General features: G+C 41.6%; 1 protein-coding gene across 6 annotated transcripts in view; it reads right to left on the reverse strand.

The window, feature by feature from the left end:
- DIP2C (disco interacting protein 2 homolog C) overlaps window positions 1–18,763 on the reverse strand; it is a 315,383-nt gene that overhangs the window by 62,804 nt on the left and 233,816 nt on the right. For 3 of the 6 annotated variants that reach the window (XM_066626987.1, XM_066626984.1, XM_066626983.1), the window contains 6 exons: window positions 15,624–15,734; window positions 10,744–10,821; window positions 8,597–8,720; window positions 6,641–6,750; window positions 3,603–3,705; window positions 2,549–2,613 (listed from right to left, as the gene is read on the reverse strand). In XM_066626987.1, coding sequence (XP_066483084.1) covers window positions 2,549–2,613; window positions 3,603–3,705; window positions 6,641–6,750; window positions 8,597–8,720; window positions 10,744–10,821; window positions 15,624–15,734 — 591 coding nt within the window. The remainder of the gene's footprint in view (window positions 1–2,548; window positions 2,614–3,602; window positions 3,706–6,640; window positions 6,751–8,596; window positions 8,721–10,743; window positions 10,822–15,623; window positions 15,735–18,763) is intronic. The other 3 variants (XM_066626988.1, XM_066626986.1, XM_066626985.1) reach the window with 1 other exon arrangement.

Consider the following 18,763-nt stretch of genomic DNA (forward strand, 5'->3'; position numbering starts at 1 on the left):
TACTTTGAGGAGGCCTCTGTGAGTGCCACCCAACTGCAGAATGTAGCACTTGTCCCATTGGCACAGCTATGCCAGTGCTGGAAAGCTGGGTAGGATTTGGGCCTTAGTAGATGAAACAGCATGGCTTCTGTAAGGGTAAGTCTTGCCTCACAAACCTTTTAGAATTCTTTGAAAAGGTCAACAGGCATGTGGATGCGGGAGAACCAGTGGACATTATATATCTGGACTTTCAGAAGGCGTTCAACATGGTCCCTCATCAAAGGCTACTAAAAAAACTCCACAGTCAGGGAATTAGAGGGCAGGTCCTCTCCTGGATTGAGACCTGGCTGAAGACCAGGAAACAGAGAGTGGGTGTCAATGAGCAATTTTCACAATGGAGAGAGGTGAAAAGCGGTGTGCCCCAAGGATATGTCTTGGAACCGGTGCTCTTCAACTTCTTCATAAATGACCTGGAGACAGGGGTGAGCAGTGAGTTGGCTAAGTTTGCAGACAACACCAAACTTTTCCGAGGGGTGAAGACCAGACGTGATTGTGAGGAGCTCCAGAAGGATCTCTCCAAACTGGAAGAATGGGTAGCAAAATGGCAGATGCGTTTCAATGTAAGTGTAAAGTCATGCACACTGGGGCAAAAAATCAAAACTTCACATATAGGCTAATAGGTTCTGAGCTGTCTCTGACAGATCAGGAGAGAGATCTTGGGGTGGTAGTGGACAGGTCGATGAAAGTGTCGACCCAATGTGCGGCAGCAGTAAAGAAGGCCAATTCTATGCTTGGGATCATTAGAAAAGGTATTGAGAACAAAACAGCTAATATTATAATGCCGTTGTACAAATCTATGGTAAGGCCACACCTGGAGTATTGTGTCCAGTTCTGGCTGTCACATCTCAAAAAGGACATAGTGGAAATGGAAAAGGTGCAAAAGAGAGCAACTAAGATGATTGCTGGGCTGGGACACCTTCCTTATGAGAAAAGGCTACGGCGTTTGGGCCTCTTCAGCCTAGAAAAGAGATGCCTGAGCGGGGACATGATTGAGACATACAAAATTATGCATGGGAAGGATAAATTGGATCGAGAGATGCTCTTTACACTCTCAAATAACACCAGAACCAGGGGACATTCACTAAAATTGAGTGTTGGGAGGGTTAGGACAGACAGAAAATATTTCTTTACTCAGCGTGTGGTCGGTCTGTGGAACTCCTTGCTGCAGGATGTGGTGACGGCATCTGGCCTGGATGCCTTTAAAAGGGGATTGGACAAGTTTCTGGAGGAAAAATCCATTATGGGTTACAGGCCATGATGTATATGTGCAGCCTCCTGATTTTAGAAATGGGCTATGTCAGAATGCCAGATGCAAGGGAGGGCACCAGGATGCAGGTCTCTTGTTATCTGGTGTGCTCCCTGGGGCATTTGGTGGGCCGCTGTGAGATACAGGAAGCTGGACTAGATGGGCCTATGGCCTGATCCAGTGGGGCTGTTCTTATGTTCTTATGTTTAATCACCAGAGTGCTTGCCACACAGAAACCTGACACTGATGAAATTTGGGCTATAGCCTACCATCAGTGATTTAGCCACTGTTCATCTACCAAGACATCTCCCCAACTATCTTCTCACAAATATTTCTGCACGTTTACTCCATGTGGTAGTGGGACTGAAAAACCCATCTCTTGGGCATTGACATGAAGGCAAGAAACATGTTTCTACATGTAATTCAGTGGTACATTTGTCAATCCTTTCACATGAGCAGAAACCCTTACTGAATACATTTCCCAATGTATTCAGTGCATGTATCACTGTATGCACACACAAACTGAATACCCAGCTTTACCTCAACACTTGAAGATTGGGGTGAGGTGCGCCAGGACAAGGAGATCAAGGTGCACAATGCTGTTCCTCCCCCCAGACATGGAAAGAATGTGGAGCATTCATTAGAAAAGAGTGCTTGTCTTACAAACACAGGACTAAAACCTCCATTGATCAAATATTTGACTGAAAAACATTATTGCTTCTTCCCTTTTAGAACCTCTACATTCCATGGCAGTTTACCATATTAGGGGCCCAATCCTGTCCAACATTCAGTTCCAATGCACCCATGCCAATGGGGCATGTGCTGCATCTTGTGGTGGTAGGGGCAGTCATGGAGGCCTCCTCAAAGTAAGGGAACTTTTGTTCCCTTACCTTGGGGCTGTGCTGTGGCTGCATCAGTGCTGGAACGCTGGTTAGGACTGAGCTTAGTACATCTCAGAACAACAGGAAGCAGCCATGGCCATCTTGTCCTGCTTCTGAACTTTCTAGAAGCCCCTGGCTACCCACAGTTGGAGACAGAGTGCTGAAGTAGGAAGAATTTTGACGTCAAGGCTCCAGTTACCTCCTTCCTAGCAAGAAGGTCTTCATAATACAAACACATGCTACACTTGACTTATCCATTGAGTCCCGTCATATTTTGCAGTCCAAAAATCATCCATAATCAGACATGATTTTTCAACTCCAGATGGCAACATAAACTTAAAATCCATTTAAAAATTATTTAAATAATGAACTGTTAACTTACCGTGAGAATCCCGTGCCATAAACCTACATCTTTCTTGAAATCCAACACATTCACAATTGTTTCAGCTGTGAAACAAGAAGGAGGTGAGTTACTGAGTGCATAGAGCAAGCTGAAGAAAATCTCACTTTAAGAAGTAATTTAGCACACACCCCCAGTCACCCCAGACCAGACAAGTGGGAGAACAATTTGAGATAAATCATTACTGACCGATTGCTTATCACAGACCATTGCTTCCTTTATCATTCTTGCTTTCATTTGCATTACATAACATCATAAGTTCTGAACATGAAAACAGACTGCAGTATTTTTTATTGTTGAACAAGATCATCATCTTCAAAGATGTCACAACTGCACCTATCAACAACACCTAGTTTGTCAGCAAGAGACAGAAGTCCAGGTTCAGAAAGATGAGACTCAGGTTTGCCTCAAGTACCAGGTCCCTGAATTCTTCTTTGGCTTAAATTTTAATCTTAGTCAAAAAAAAATAACTCTACTTCTTTCTGGTACTTCCTTTAAGGTGCATGGCTGAGCAGCTGCACATTCCCTGCTGACCTCCATGCAGCATGGAGCTCAGCATCTTGGAAGTTCAGGGATGACATAATTGCTGAATGCCCAGAGGTGCTGAGCAGCTACCAGAGAGGTCCGTGCACCAGCACAAAAACCCTTACAGGGAAAACTGCTCCTTCCCCACCTGGTCACAAACCCCCTTCCTTGCCACCCATGCTAGCACCAGCACCTGGACAAGTGGGTGGGAGGCCTCACACATACCGAACACTGAACAGAGAATATTAGGCACAAACAACTTCTAGGAATTGTAGGTTACTCCAAAGACTACTGTGATGTTGGGAGAGTGGTTGGCAGGGTAAGAATGGAGCTCATGGATAAGGCAAGCTTTGTTGGAAAATAGAAATATTTCCTGCTTTGTTGGAAAATAGATTGACCTATTCCAAGCCAATTGCCAATCCCTGAATAATGCCCAGAACTAGGATTCCATAGAAATGTACTGTACAGTTTTAAACACCCATGTCAGAAACCTCAAAGAGTGCTGAAATACCTTCTGTATAGCCACATGCCTGCGTCAGAGCTTGACAATGAGTTAGTAGCGCAATTCTCGTCACAGTAACCCCAAGAACACTTCCATCTTTACATGTTTTGTACTGTAAAAGCAAAAGAAATTGAATAAAAACAATCTTTTCAAGATTCAGTTAATGACAGAATTGGGACTGGGAACTGGACGCAGCCAGGGAACCTCCAACTAGCCTGCAGGCTTTTTTCCTCTGGCCAAAAATACCCCCATACACCTCAGCAGTTTTTCCTATGCCAGCAGCAGTAACACAAAGGTCCTTTACACGGATGTGGCCGTGTGCAGGAAAGAAACAGCAACAGGGGTTCTCCTCCTCTGTCTGTCAGCTACTCGCTGCTATTTTCCCAAGTCATGGCTCATGCACATAACCACAGCAGAACTCTGACAGAGTTCATGGAGTGGGCTTAAAGGGATGCAGGGATGGAGTGGGCTTCAAGAATCTTTCACTCACTCCTGTATGAACTGGATGAAAATCTGTGGACTGGGGGCCCAGTTCTACCCAATGTTCCAGTCCCAGTGCAGCCATGCCAACGGGGTGTACGCTGCATTCCTATGGTGAGGAGGCAGTCACAGAGGCCTCCTCAAGGTATGGAAACATTTGTTCCTATATCTTGGGGCTGCACTGCTGCTGCACCAGTGCTGGAAAGTTGGATAGGATTGGACCCTAGGTCACTACTCCTGGCTGTTCATGATTCACATCCAGTTCATACAAGAATGAATGAAGGATGCTTGAAACCCAATCCATCCCTGCATCCCTTGTGCCTTATAAGACACCACCACCCCACCATTAAAAAGTTAGCAATAGGTAGAGGTGGAAGAAAATAGTAATAACGAAATAAAAACACGTAACACTGCTTTCTGTACTTCTCATTTTTGAGGGGGATTAAACCCCAAATATGCAAAAAAAAAAAAAACAAAACATTTTATTTGGTTTTTATTCATTATTTAATTGGGGTTGGTGGCTGCATGGGTAATGACTGTGTATCTCCTGACACTATACCACCTATATCACCTACTTAATACACTTATGGAGTTATAATAATAATGTAAATTTTGAGTAAAAAACATAGCTTTTTGTACTTCTAACTTTAGAAAACACTGAAATCTGAAAAAACAACAACTCAAAACAGTTTCCTCCCACCTCTGGCAATAGGCAAAGGCTATACAATATTCAGCCACACAGCTTCCAGGCATCCTATACCAGTTACTTGCTTCTGACCTGGACCCTCCTTCTCTCCCTTGCCTCTGGGTGGCTCCAAATCAGAGTCATTCTGGAAGCATTGGGAGCCCGTGGAGGCCTCTCCTGGATTACACCAGGCTGGTGACCCACTCTATCTGCCTCCATGGGCCTCAGAATGGCACACATTAGCCACTTCTGGTTTCCAGATCTTCTGGTTTGACCAGAAATCACTTCTGGTTGTTTCTGTGGACCATTCTGAGGCCTGTGGAGGCCAATAGAGTGGGTTGTTGGCCTGCTGTGACCCAGGAAAGGCCTCTGGGGCCTCACAAGAAGGAGCAGCTGTATCGTGACCACTGGAGCGGACAAGATGGGTCACGGCACCAAAAAGTTGAGGAACTGCCAGGGAAAACCATTAAAAATTAAAAAAAACCCATAATGCTCTGGAAGGTCACAGCTGACTATAACACTGGAAATGAGTCTGTTTATTTGGTCAGTGCTGATCCATGGAAGTTTTCAATCCAAATCCTACTAGTTTTATTAAATACTTTGAGTTTCCACTATTCATCATATGGGTTTACAAAGAATGCCACAATTACAGGCAAAATGTCAGCAAACCTTGGCTGAGATTATCACTCAGCAAGGTTACAATCAGTGTAACCTTGCTGAGGTTACTTCAGCCCTAACCATGGTAGAGACTAAGAGGGGGAAGAATTTCTGCTAGAGAAAAGATGGGGCAGAAGTGGCAGAGGAGAACTGATGTTTCACTTCTATCCTTATAAGCATGATTAAGAAATGAGGAGCATTGTGCCTGTTCTAGGAGAGAAAGGTTCATAACAGTTGATTCAAAAATCACTGAATTCCCTGTCAAATTGTACCAAAAGCTTATTTCTTTTCAGGAGCCCCAACAAGGCTGTTATTGGCAAGGCTTTTGGCAGTTTGCTTATGTAGACACCAAGCATTTCTAAGCTTACTATATTTTAAGCAAGGTTTTATCTCTTACATTTGCTTCTGTTTTGTTCCCCACTTCAAGCCTTTGAAATGTGATGGGTTAGAAACCCAAATAAGCCTACCAGTTTAAGGAGTTCATCTGTTTTTGTAGAGATAAGAAATGCCCAGGAGTATTGTTATTATTAACTTTATTTCTACCCTGCCTTTCTCCCCGGAGGGACTCAAGGCGGCTTAAACAAGGTTAAAACAAATTAAAAACATAAAAAACCACTACAACTCTCCCATTTTATAATGATTTCTAAACTTAATATTTTAGGCTGCAGAGGATTCAGGTGTATGCCAAGCATGATCCTGAATGGTCAAGGAAACAGGGATCTCATCCATCAGAGTTCCTATCCTGCTCAATGAGCACAAGGCTGCTGTTTCAGTCACAGAGCTGGCTTTCAGCTAGCCTGAAACTGACCTTCAAATCAAGGAGAAACACTATGTAAATGAAACATAAGAACAGTACCTACGTACCCATAATTCTGTATTCCAGTACTTTTCAAACTCTTCTATCACTATCAAGTCTCTGACACTGATTTAGCAAAATGCTGAATCACCCACATCTATGCTAAGGTACGCATGGAACTGTTGACATGGCTTTAAGTGCAAGAAAGCTGAAACTAGAAGAAACTGGGAGAGACCATCTACACACAGTTTCAGGTTGCACTAAAATGCAATGCAGAGACTTAAATACCAACAAGTAAACATGATATTCTTCAAGTAGGTAACAATTTAATCAAATAGGAAACAGGGTCAGATATAATGGATGGGGAAGTGCAAGGAAAGATGGGAGGGAGAAGGGAGCAAGAGAGAGGGAGGACAGCAGTGAACTCACCTCAATGTAAGCTGTGTCATTGTTTGCATCTTTGATATGTGGGAACCAGTCTCGAGGAGGTTTTGAAAGGTGTTTTGATTCTGTGACAAACCAAAGAAGCTTTGGCCAACCTGAGGAACAGTCAGACACACAGTGAGAATTTTATGCATTGAAAAACAAGCACAATACAAGAATCAATGAAGGCTACATAATATTTGGGAACAGTTCACTTTAAATCAGGGCTATCCAAACCCCAGTCCACGGGCCTGATCTGATGTTTGGAAAAAGCCCTTCCCCCTTCCCGTGAACAGTGCTTACCGTTTTGCAACTCTGTGCTCAGACCAGCTTGAAAGAAACACAGCACTGCAACAGAGTGTTAAGTTCCACTTAGGGCGGGGAGGGCTTTTTTGGGACACAGCATTTTCCAGTTTGGAGGCAGCTGCTTTAAATAAACAACCTTTCAAACCTGTCACTAACTAGCAAAACATAATTCAAGATCAGGAATTGGTGGTGACTTATACATAAGCTTTCAATCTCAAACTATAATCACAATCTTATGAAATTAGTATAAACAATGCTTCCTTTTAAATATCTTTTTTAAAAGCATATTATATGATGACATATTGAGTATTTGCAATTTTTTAAAGACTTTGTTGAACTTCTTCTGATCAAATAGCATAATGTCATACTGGTTTTCTTGTTTATTGCAAAGAAAGATGCTGCCTTACTTCATCAGACCACAGGTAATGACAATTTATCTAGTGATGTCTGGAAAATGAACCCCAACCTTTCTAAGTGCAAATACGTGCTCTCCCACCAAACTCTAACCCCTCTCCTCCACCAGCATGTGGTATGAAAAGAATGTTTCAAGTTCTCACATGCAAGCAATACCAAGAAGCGCTTCAGGGAAACCAAACAGGATCAGCGCTCCCCATGAATTCCAATCTACATCACATATCAAGGATGCCTATATTGCTGTGTTCTTCTGCATAAAGGGGCCTGGAGTCCAGAAGTGAGTTTGCCATACAATTTGGAACATTCCATATATGGTTAGGTTCAGAATCAGCCATGGGTTTCTGCGGTGCCTGCGACAATGCTCTCCATATCACTCCCCCCACCTGCTGTCTGATGACAAACAAGAAAGTGCTACCAGTACAAGGATACAGGGATCGGATTGGACTCTCTGATGGATACGGACCCTCAGCCAGTGCCCAATGTGTGATGCCAACCTTAGTTAGGTTCTAAAAGTCAGCTGGTTACAGCTGCAAGGGCATCAGTGTCAGAGTACATGCACTCAGACCTATCCTGGACTTTACATACAAAATCCAAGAGAGATGTGATGATAGAAAGAAAAAGTCACGGTACACATTTTTCCACATAGCATTTTCTTAGGAATAGAACTATGTGTTCATTCTTCCAGGATGGGTAGACAGAAACTGGGGCAGAGAAGGTGGTGGAGAATCTGGGCTTAAACTATGGTAGGGGCTATGTGTGGTCCTTTATTCTCAGACAAACCCAGAGGAGGAAGAGGAATAGTACCAGTGGACGCAGTCTCAGTGGCAAACATATATGCGGGGGTGATTCAAGTGACTGTCCTTGCTTCCATCTGAGATGCATTGCTCCACCCTCAGTGTTCTGCCTTCTGCTCTGTCTTACCAATTATAGTGGTAGGGAGGCAGCAAGGACTAGGATGGGACTAATGAAGTGAGCCTCCTAAGTCCTATCTAAACCAAAATGGTAACTGACTACAAGAAACCATTCTGAACATGGAGAAGCAAAGACAGCCAAGGTTGACCTGAAATCACCCAACAGTTTAGCAGTCAGAAATAATCAGTGTGCCCTTGTCTGCCCTGGAATTAAAGGTATGCATATTTCAGAATTTCTAGCTGCTTGGAACTCTCTGCAGTTCTTGTCACAGTTATGTAATGGGCATGAGGATCAAGGTTAATGACTGGGTATTACTGAAAATTAGCTTACCTTTAAATTGTGGTATTTCCCCTGTAGGGCTCTTAGGCAGTCCTTTATGGCAAGCATCACTAGTCAAGGCCACGGTGACACCACAGCTTCCGAGCAAGAAGCCTATCTGCTGGCTCCCTGCATCCTAGTTGGAGAGAAAGCAAGAGAGAAAAAAAATTATGAAAGTAAATCACAGCACAAGCACCAACCAAACAAGTCTACTTTCAACACATCTAGGCAAGAGGCATTTCTACTGCCATGATCTGAACAGGGGTTATTGTATTCCATGCCTCAGGTTTTCTTTTGTTTTTGCAATGGAGCCAAGAATGTCACACATTAAGAATTGCATCTTGCTTTAAAAACAACAACAGACAACCCGTGAAGACTCATTACATTTCTATTCCTTATGACTGTAGCTTGAAAGTTTGTGGGCTGTTTCTGTAAACATTCCAGAAACTTGGGAGACAAATCTGGTGACTGAGGTATAAATGCCTTGCAAAGTATATAAGTGCCTTGACAATTTTCTCTCTCAGTCCAGCACACCTAACTCCAATTTCCATATTTTTCTTTCTTGTCATTCAATGTTATATTATTGGGTGCAGGGTTGAGGCAGGGAATGACACCCAGGTTCAGAAGGCAGAATCATGCATATCTACAAACGAATTTCCTTAATATTTACGGAGTCGATAGGCAGAGATTTTTCTCCCTCTCATAATATTAGAACTCAGGATCACCAAATGAAATCGATCAGTAATAAATTCAAAAGCACAGCTGTATATCACAAAGCACCTTAACTAGTTATGGAATTAATTGTCAGTGGTGATGCACACTGGCCTAGATGACTCCAAAAATGAAAATGGGTTAGACAAATTTAGAGAGAGAGATTTGCCATGGAGAGTCCATGGTCTATCAACAGCTACTAGCTATGATGATAAGTGGAACCTCCATGTCTAGTAGCAGAATGACAGATTTTTACTCAGTGAAGGGCAATAATGGGAGAGAGCTAATGCCTTCATTCCCTGCTGGTGAACTTCTTGAATGCATCTGGCCAGCCACTGTTGAAAACAGAATGCTGTGTAACAGATGAAATCATGGTCTGATCCAACAGAAGAACCAGGATGGTGTAGTGGTTATGAACGTAAGATCCAGGTTCAAATCCCTCCTCAGTCATGAAGCTTCCTAGGTGACCTTGGGCCAATTCATCATCTTTCAGCCTAACCTACCTCACAGGGCTGTTGTGAGAACTAAAGGAGGGAAGGAACCATGTACACCACCCTAGCTCCTTGGAGGAAGGGCAGTAAAACAATCTGAAAAATAAATAAAATAAAAATAAATTCTTGCATACATTGTTCTTCCCAGCCACAGAATTTGGATTTCCCTTGCTGTCGGTGGGTGAGTGAAGTGATGTCATGATGTTTTAAGTTCAAAAAAACCTGCTACATGCTTTACTTTTTTCCTCCTCCCTCCTTTGCACAAGCTCAATAAAGTTTTGTCTACTTTAGAAAGGCACTGATGCTGCCTTGCTTGCATTAAGCTTACTTGATTCAAAGTGCCCAGTCAGGAGACATTGTAAAAACAGTCCTAATATATACATGAAGTTCCTGGATGCACCCCTGAAGTACGAGTAAACACTAAATGCCACATATAAAGTTTCAAACCAAAAGCTTTCTACCCAGAAGAGGATTTTAAACAAATACAGAATTTCACATCCACAATTAAATACTATGCTAATACAGATCAGAGAAATTAAGCATTGGAGAACTGAAGCAAACAAGAAGAGGGGGAAAAAATCTGTGGCTATTGAAAGTCAGAAATTCAGGATTGAAGCTTTTAGACACAGATGTCCACAGCACATCCAATTCAAGTCTCTCTTTAAACCATATAGTTGCACTTGTTAAAAAGTTATCAAGTGTCGGCAAAAGACTTGCATCACTCTCTAGTTCTTAGCACAAGCTTTTTCACATCCAAATTTGAAAAATAAAAGTGTTTTGTTAGACTGATAGTTTTGTGTATGCTGAAACTGAGTGACATGGTGGGATGAGAAACTAAACTAATTCACCATAGGCTGGCATAACCTAATCAGACATCCAACAAGTTCTCAATTCTCGGTTTCATTATAAGTAACTATTAGAGACTTAATTTCCAGCTTGGCAAAGTTAAAGACATACTTTTGCAAGAAAAGTCTTCAGAAATGAGCTCTCATTTGGTTTTGCTTCTATGAAAATCCAGACAGAAGGAGGAGTCCCCTTTTTAAGATAAATAGAAAGAGACAAGAGGATGAAATCATGCCATTTTGGGGAAAAATTCTCTGCATGCTGTGCTGTCAGTAGCCCAAGGAGTGCTTGAACTAGCCAGGCCCTGCAAACTTACAAAGCTGAAAGGCAATAATTGCATGAAACTTATGTGAGCCAATACCAAAGTTTATTTCCTCCAGTGCTTTAATTTTCCCTTCCACTATTATTAGACCTAACAGCTGATGTCACTTTTTACAAGACGCATCAGTGATTTCTTAGTTTCAACGATTTATTAGTAGCATTTCAAGTTCAATACATTTTTTTTTAATTTAATGCATTTATTGCCACAAACTGTTTCTTCTTGCAGATTTCTCTCTCACTTTACATCAAGGCAAATTAAAATATATAGTTTTATCTTTACAGCAATTTTTCAAAGTCAGTCTCTGATCGGTGACTTGACCCTTTTTGCCTTATAATAACTCAGACCTGTCAACAAGCAAGTACAGCTAAATGTAATATCCTCAGTGGAGCCCAGAAGTCGGTGACAAATGAAAGCAAGCACATAGAGAGCACATCCTAGCGGCCAAATGGGCGAATTCTCACCTTTTGCATCTTGATGTATTTTATACTAGACCCATAAAATCCTGTCTTGGCAGCCCAACACACAGGAACTCTCCAAAGGCACTACAGAAATATTGTATGTAGATCTTCCAACCTAAGAGCCATGGGAACAGTAACTACCTCCCAAAACTGAATGGTATTGCTTGCATGTAAGAACTTTCAACACAATTATTCATCAACAGACTGCCCAAGTCTGTCTGAACTACAGAAAAGTCAAGCAATCTTCCCTACAGATGCACCCTCACCCACCACTTTGGCAAATGAAGTTCTCTGGCTCATCAGGAGTGTAAACTGCTACACCCGTGATTCTTTGATTTGACCGAGAGTCAATGCAGAGTTGACAGGTACAGCAAAATGCACACGGGAATGAAGGAAGAAATTAACCTGGCTAAGTACAAATCAGCAAGATTTGTGATGAAAAATGTGATAGTATCTCATGTTCAGAAACTGTCAAGCCCTTCCACACAATTATAGAGACATTATAGCAGGACAATGTCCAGCATGACATTATAGGAGTGGGCTTTTTTTGGAGAGTAAAATGCACATAAATACATCCTACCACGTTCCTATATATCCAACCTATGGATCCCAGATTCTCCTGGAGAAAACATGCCCAGATTAGACTTTTCATTGCAAACAAAGGTGAGGCTATTCCAACAAAGGTTATCTGCCTGATAAGTATTTTCTTACCTGCTTTCCTAAGAATCTTTTCTACCAGAGAACAACCAATGTAGTACTACACTGAAGAGAGTCACAGGATTACTGGCTAGACATAAATGCCTTTGGGGCAACCAATATACCAGTCACATTCCTCATAAAATACTTATGAGCATCAACACCACAAGCTTAACAAATCAGCTGAATTAGGAGAATGCAGAATAAGTTGAATAAACAAAGTCCTTAGTTTAAGTCACTACTGGAGCCCAGCAGGACATTAGAAGTGGGATTTTGAAACATTACTACAGAACACAGTAAAACAGAAGCCCCATTATGCCAAGCAAACAGGCAGAAAATTTATTAAGAAACCTTGATGGAACAGGAAAAAGAAGCTGATCTTCCGGTAAAACAGAGAAGGCCTAGAAAAGAATGAGAAAGCAGAGGCAGAATGGCCAAGAGGGAGGAAGCAGGGGGCATAACTGAAGAAGACTACACAAAATGGAGGTCGAAAGAAAAATAGTAGGGGACAGGTTGTATGAAATAAGGAAGCTGTAACAAGCACTAGCCGGTTCACTGAGCTGCAGTGCATATTTATACAGGCACATTTCCATATACCTCACCACCATAGTGGGACCTCATTAGTATATAGATACTAATGGTGGGAACATAAGGTGGACACAAAACCATTGTTCAATGAAATCTTGCAAAATCTCAAAAAGAATCCCTACAGGCATAACAGAAGGCTGTCCATCCAGGTCAAACCCACAAATTTCCCATTACACTTCATTTCCCCCCTGCCAATCATACAACTGAAAAACATATTTCTTTTTCCCATTGATGACGTACTGCTACCACTCACTGAACTGGTCCAAAATTTACAGTTTGACTGACCACCAGGGTTTGTTTATAGCCATATCCTTCATAAAATGTGCAAACCCCAAAATGCAAAAGTCCTCCAATGAACAGAGGGATGCTACAAAGAAATCCAACTTCAGGGAAGTACTAAAGTCTATGTTATGAGAAAGCATCAGACACAAACCTTCAGTCAATGCCAGGATTAAATTGACCAATTCATTGTGCTACAACTGACCAAGCAAAGAACTTGTTCTGAAGTACAGACACCTCATTGTGGCACTTGGGGTGCAATCCTAACCCCTTATGTCAGTGCTTTCCAGCACTGGCATAGCGGTGCCAATGGAACATGCGCTGCATCCTGCAGTTGGGTCTCACTCACTGAGGCCTCCTCAAAGTAAGGGAATGTTTATTCCCTTACCTTAGAACTGCATTGCCCTTATGTCAGTGCTGGAAAGTGCCCTTATGTCAGTGCTGGAAAGCACTGACATAAGAGATTAGGATTGCGCCCTCATTTATATACAGCAGGAGTGCAAACAATATCTACAGTTGCAAACTGCAGTCCTGAGAGTACAAACTTTTATAATCTCCAAGACCAGAATTCTTGATGCTGGTTGTTGCACTTTTCCTATGTCACAATACACAATCACTTCATGCTTCCTTTTAGCTACTTTTGCAACAGTGTGATACTCATTTCCAAAAACCATCTTGACAAGATTCAAGCCAACTGTCTAAAACCTTCAAAGTTATTTTTGCAAAATGTCAAGAAGTCAAACTAAGGCACAGAATTATTTCAGCATTTTTTTGTTCTGATGTCTTTTTGCTTGTGTACAGAGGAGAACTTTACAAAAATCTTAGGGATCTGTTCTCAAATACAAGACAGAGCATTTGTGGCACTCATAGGTGCAAACAAAGAACATTTTTGGCAGATGCACTTCCAAGACACTGGCATTTTAGTTCAGTGTTGAAATTCTTGTTGAAGTTTTCTGTTCTGCACAATACTGCATAGTCCAGGGCACCAAGCCCACATTTAATCTATCAACTGTACACATTCTATACAGGGAAAAATAAATCAGCAAAATTATTCAGAAATGTTCACAGCTATACCACAAACACAACACTGCTTAAGCCACCATAGGAAGACTCTTCCCTGACAACAAAGTAAGCAAGCCTGACCGTCCTCTTTCTTAGGAAATTTACGTACAAGACCATACAATAAATAGGTTGTGCCTCACTCCATACATCAGTGCTTGGGGAAACAGAGCTTCCTTTTAAAATAAAGACACCAATGTTTTCATTTTCTTACAGTAGGGTTCTCAAATCATTAGTCAGTACAATTAAAACCAAAGAATGGCAAAGAAAATACCCTTGTATAAAAATATTACATTATTTCAGGAGTGGGCAAACTTTCAATTTTAGGGCTTTTGGACCTTTAACAATTGTATAGAAATGGAATTACAGCAGGTGCAGCTTGTCATCTCACAGGTGACAAACTGCACCTGCTGAAATTTTCTCTCCTATACAATTGTTAAAGGTCCAGGAGCCCTAAAGTTGAAAGCTTGCCCACCCCTGCATTATATGAACACTAAGATTCATAATGTCCAAAACATGTTCTGAAACAATAGCCATAAAATCCTCCAGCTTCCTTCCCAAATGTTTTGAAACAGGATAAAGTAAAGTTAATTATTTCTTGAAAATGCATTTTCAGCTTTTGGCGTTCTGAAAGTCAGCACAATACAAATTTCAGTTTCACTTTTTAACTGGACCAGAACCATTGATACTATTCTGTGCATCTATCAATGCAGTTTGCAATTTCTCTCATAGGTGCATATCCCTGAGAACATTTTTGTGAATGCATCATCCATATAGCTTTTTCAAAGCCAACTCTGAAAACTAAGCCTTTCAAATTCCAGCAGAGGAAACATCAAATGCCTTAGACACAGAAGGCCTGTCACCACTATTTCAATGCTCTTTGAAATGACTGTGTCAAGTCCCTAGTCATCTCAAGTGCTACTTAAAAACTAGCAAGGTTTCAATGATTACATTGGTGTTGTTTAAGATCTCAACAACCTTAATTTCTTCAAAAGAACCCAAGTGGAGCTTGTAACAGTTACAAGTTACGAAGATAGTAAGTTTCAAAGTCTAACTCCACAGCAGAAGAGGCAGCTGAGAAATTCTCAGCCCAAATTAGGATTTCAACTGAAAAAGGTCATTCTGTTTAGAATTTTTCTGTTCCTCCCAAGTGTAGTTGAAAATAGCCATAATCTCCAGTAGGACGGAAACAATTGAGACAGTGCACAGGGCTTAGAGTAATAGCTTACTCTTTGGAAAATCCAGTTCTGACATATGATGTGGACCTCAAGGCCAGGGAGAACTGACTCCTCATGTGAAGTCCTTAACATTTACACAGCTCTCAAGCTACCCGTTTTGAGCACTGCTTGCAGCCAGCTCAAGAACAACACAGGACAAAGTCCAGAAAATGTCTAGGGAAGCTAAAAAGGAGCAACTACAGCATGTACAGAGGGCTGATTTGCTTATTAAAAAGGTGTTGGAAAGGCATAAATTCTCAAGCTGGCTCTTCTTTTATGCCCAAACGCATGACCAGGTACTCCGATGGTCATGGTCTGTGGCAATCTGGTTTGACATCAATTCTGAAGGAGGCGGCAAGAAATGATTTCTTTTACCTTTCTGGTGAGCGGCACTTCAATAGGAACAGGGACAACTTCGGCGAGTAGGCAGCCATAAAACGCTACCATAAAAGCTGCAGGGTCATTGTTGGGAAATACCAGCGCTACCTGTGAAAGGGAAAGAACAGTTAAGGAGTCTCCAACACATTTTTTCCTATCTCTAGCCAATGCACAAACACTTCTGCCTATGACACATAACTGCGCTTTGGTGTTTTGGCTTTGCAAATTCCCAGGGACACCGATATTAGAAGTAGAGCAGGAGTCATGAGAATTTGCAAATGCCAGCACATTGCTAGAACTTTCCTTGCACATTGCTAGCACTTTGATGACTTTGGGTTGGCTACATAAAATGCAGTGTTAACTGCTCATACAGGGAGCTTTTCCAGCAGTTTATTTTAAAATTAATTAGTATTAATGTAACTGAAGATAAAATACACACACTCTCATTTCAACACTTCCTCCACAAACAAAAAAAGGGACTCATGTTCCTGCAACTCAGACCTTGTTGAAAGATGCACTCACCTCATGCAAAAATTGCATGATAATGTAGTTTATCTAGCTGGGTCTCTGTCTGCAAGGCCTATATAACATTCATTGGCTCAAGAAGCTGCTGGGCTGTGGTCCCAGAAATGCACTTTATGAAGTGTCCAGAAGTAATGATGATGCTACCATCTACCACCATGCTACCATGATGATTCTCCCCATACAGCAACTGATTTTAAGTATTGTGTATGCACATGGAGACCTTAAAAATGGCAGAGATGTTCTTCTCCCCTATATATATATATAATGAGTTGATCTTGTAGTCTCCAAGATCAACTCAATGCACCTTGAGTATTCCATTAGAGAAAAGGACTTTGGAAAGAATGCTCTTAAAAATAGTAACTTTATTTAGTTATTCCATTTCCATGGAGCCTCAACAAAGCTTGAGTTCTTTTATGTATACTGCACGACTTTCCTCTCTGTGGTCAAAATTAAGACAACACTCAAAGGGTCTGATAAAGGTGCCTTCTTTCCAGCATACACAGCATCACCTGAGAGGCAAGCACTCCATATGGAGGCCCTTATGTGAGATGGTATGAATTATGCAAGATTTTCACCTTTTAGGAGTGGCAAGATAAGGACTGCATTTATTTATAAAGGAATTATAACTTGGCTTTCCACAAAAGTGCCCAAGATGGCTCATGGCAATAAAATATAAAGGTAAAAAAATCAAAGAACAATATACAACATTTAAAACAATTTTTAAAACCATGCAAATTAGGTAATTGTGTACATATATCTCACATACATTAACTGTTTATTAATTATCTTAATGTGTGGGGCTATTTTGTTTTGGAAACCTTGGAAGAGCTCAAGAAGATTCCACTCTATAGAACTTTGAATCTAAAGATTCATACACAGTAACCTGCAGCAAAGTAAAATTTCAAATATGATAAAGTTTCAAGATTCACTCTAACACCCAGCAATTTAAGGCAAAGCAAATGCATATGGGATGTACAAAGAGACAGACAGACATAAAAAAAATGCCTGGATATGCTGTCATCTTCATTGGAATGAGACCTGGTTGAAGACCAGGAAACAGAGAGTGGGTGTCAATGAGCAATTTTCACAATGGAGAGAGGTGAAAAGCAGTGTGCCCCAAGGATCTGTCCTGGGACAAGTGCTTTTCAACCTCTTCATAAATGACCTGGAGACAGGGGTGAGCAGTGAGGTGGCTAAGTTTGCAGATGACACCAACTTTTCTGAGTGGTGAAGACCAGAAGTGATTGTGAGGAGCTCCAGAAGGATCTCTCCAAACTGGCAGAATGGGCAGCAAAATGGCAGATGTGTTTCAATGTAAGTAAGTGTAAAGTCATGCACATGGGAGCAAAAAATCAAAACTTCACATATATGCTGATGGGTTCTGAGCTGTCTGTGACAGATCAGGAGAGAGATCTTGGGGTGGTGGTGGACAGGTCAATGAAAGTGTCGACCCAATGTGCGGCAGCAGTAAAGAAGGCCAATTCTATGCTCGGGAACATTAGAAAATGTATTGAGAACAAAGCGGCTAATATTATAATGCCGTGGTACAAATCGATGGTAAGGCCACACCTGGAGTATTGTGTCCCGTTCTGGTCGCCACATCTCAAAAAGAACATAGTGGAAATGGAAAAGGTGCAAATGAGAGCGACTAAGATGATTACTGAGCTGGGGCACCTTCCTTATGAGGAAAGGCTACGGCGTTTGGGCCTCTTCAGCCAAGAAAAGAGACGCCTGAGGGGGGACATGATTGAGACATTCAAAATTATGCATGGGGAGGATAAAGTGGATCAAGACATGCTCTTTACACTCTCACATAACACCAGATCCGGGGGACATCCACTAAAATTGAGTGTTGGGAGGGTTAGGGCAGACAAAACAAAATATTTCTTTACTCAGCGTGTGGTCAGTCTGTGGAACTCCTTGCTGTAGGATGTGGTGACGGCATCTGGCCGGGATGCCTTTAAAAGGGGATTGGACAAGTTTCTGGAGGAAAAATTCATTATGGGTTACAAGCCATGATGTGTATGCGCAACCTCCTGAATTTAGAAATGGGTTATGTCGGAATGCCAGATGCAAGTGAGGGCACCAGGATGAGGTCTCTTGTTATCTGGTGTGCTCCCTGGGGCATTTGGTGGGCCGCTGTGAGATACAGGAAGCTGGACTAGATGGGCCTATGGCCTGATCCAGTGGGGCTGTTCTTACGTTCTTATTGCTTTCCTTTGACTTATTTGCTCTGTAAGCTGCTTCAGTCCACTATGACTAGAGCTTAAACACTGCCATAAATCAAGATGAAAGATTCTGTAGACTCATTTTGGTTAAATGCCAAAGTAGACCATGATTTAAGTTTAACATCTGCCTACAGTCCCTCTAGTTTAATTTTTCACAATTACTTATAAAAACAAAAATGCAGGAAATAATTTTTATCTGTGTGAGACTCAGCCTGACATTCCCCAGTTTGCCTGGGAAGCACCTGAATTTGAGCAGCTTAAGGCATAAGAAAGAAAAAAAACCCTTTCCTAATGGTGAAGGCACTCAAGGTCAGGTTCCAAGAGACCATTAGGGGGTGAACCAGAGGGTACCAAGGATATCCTGCAGAACTTAATTTAAATTTC

Source organism: Tiliqua scincoides, chromosome 5 (genome assembly GCF_035046505.1).
Source record: "Tiliqua scincoides isolate rTilSci1 chromosome 5, rTilSci1.hap2, whole genome shotgun sequence".
Lineage (NCBI taxonomy): Eukaryota > Metazoa > Chordata > Lepidosauria > Squamata > Scincidae > Tiliqua > Tiliqua scincoides.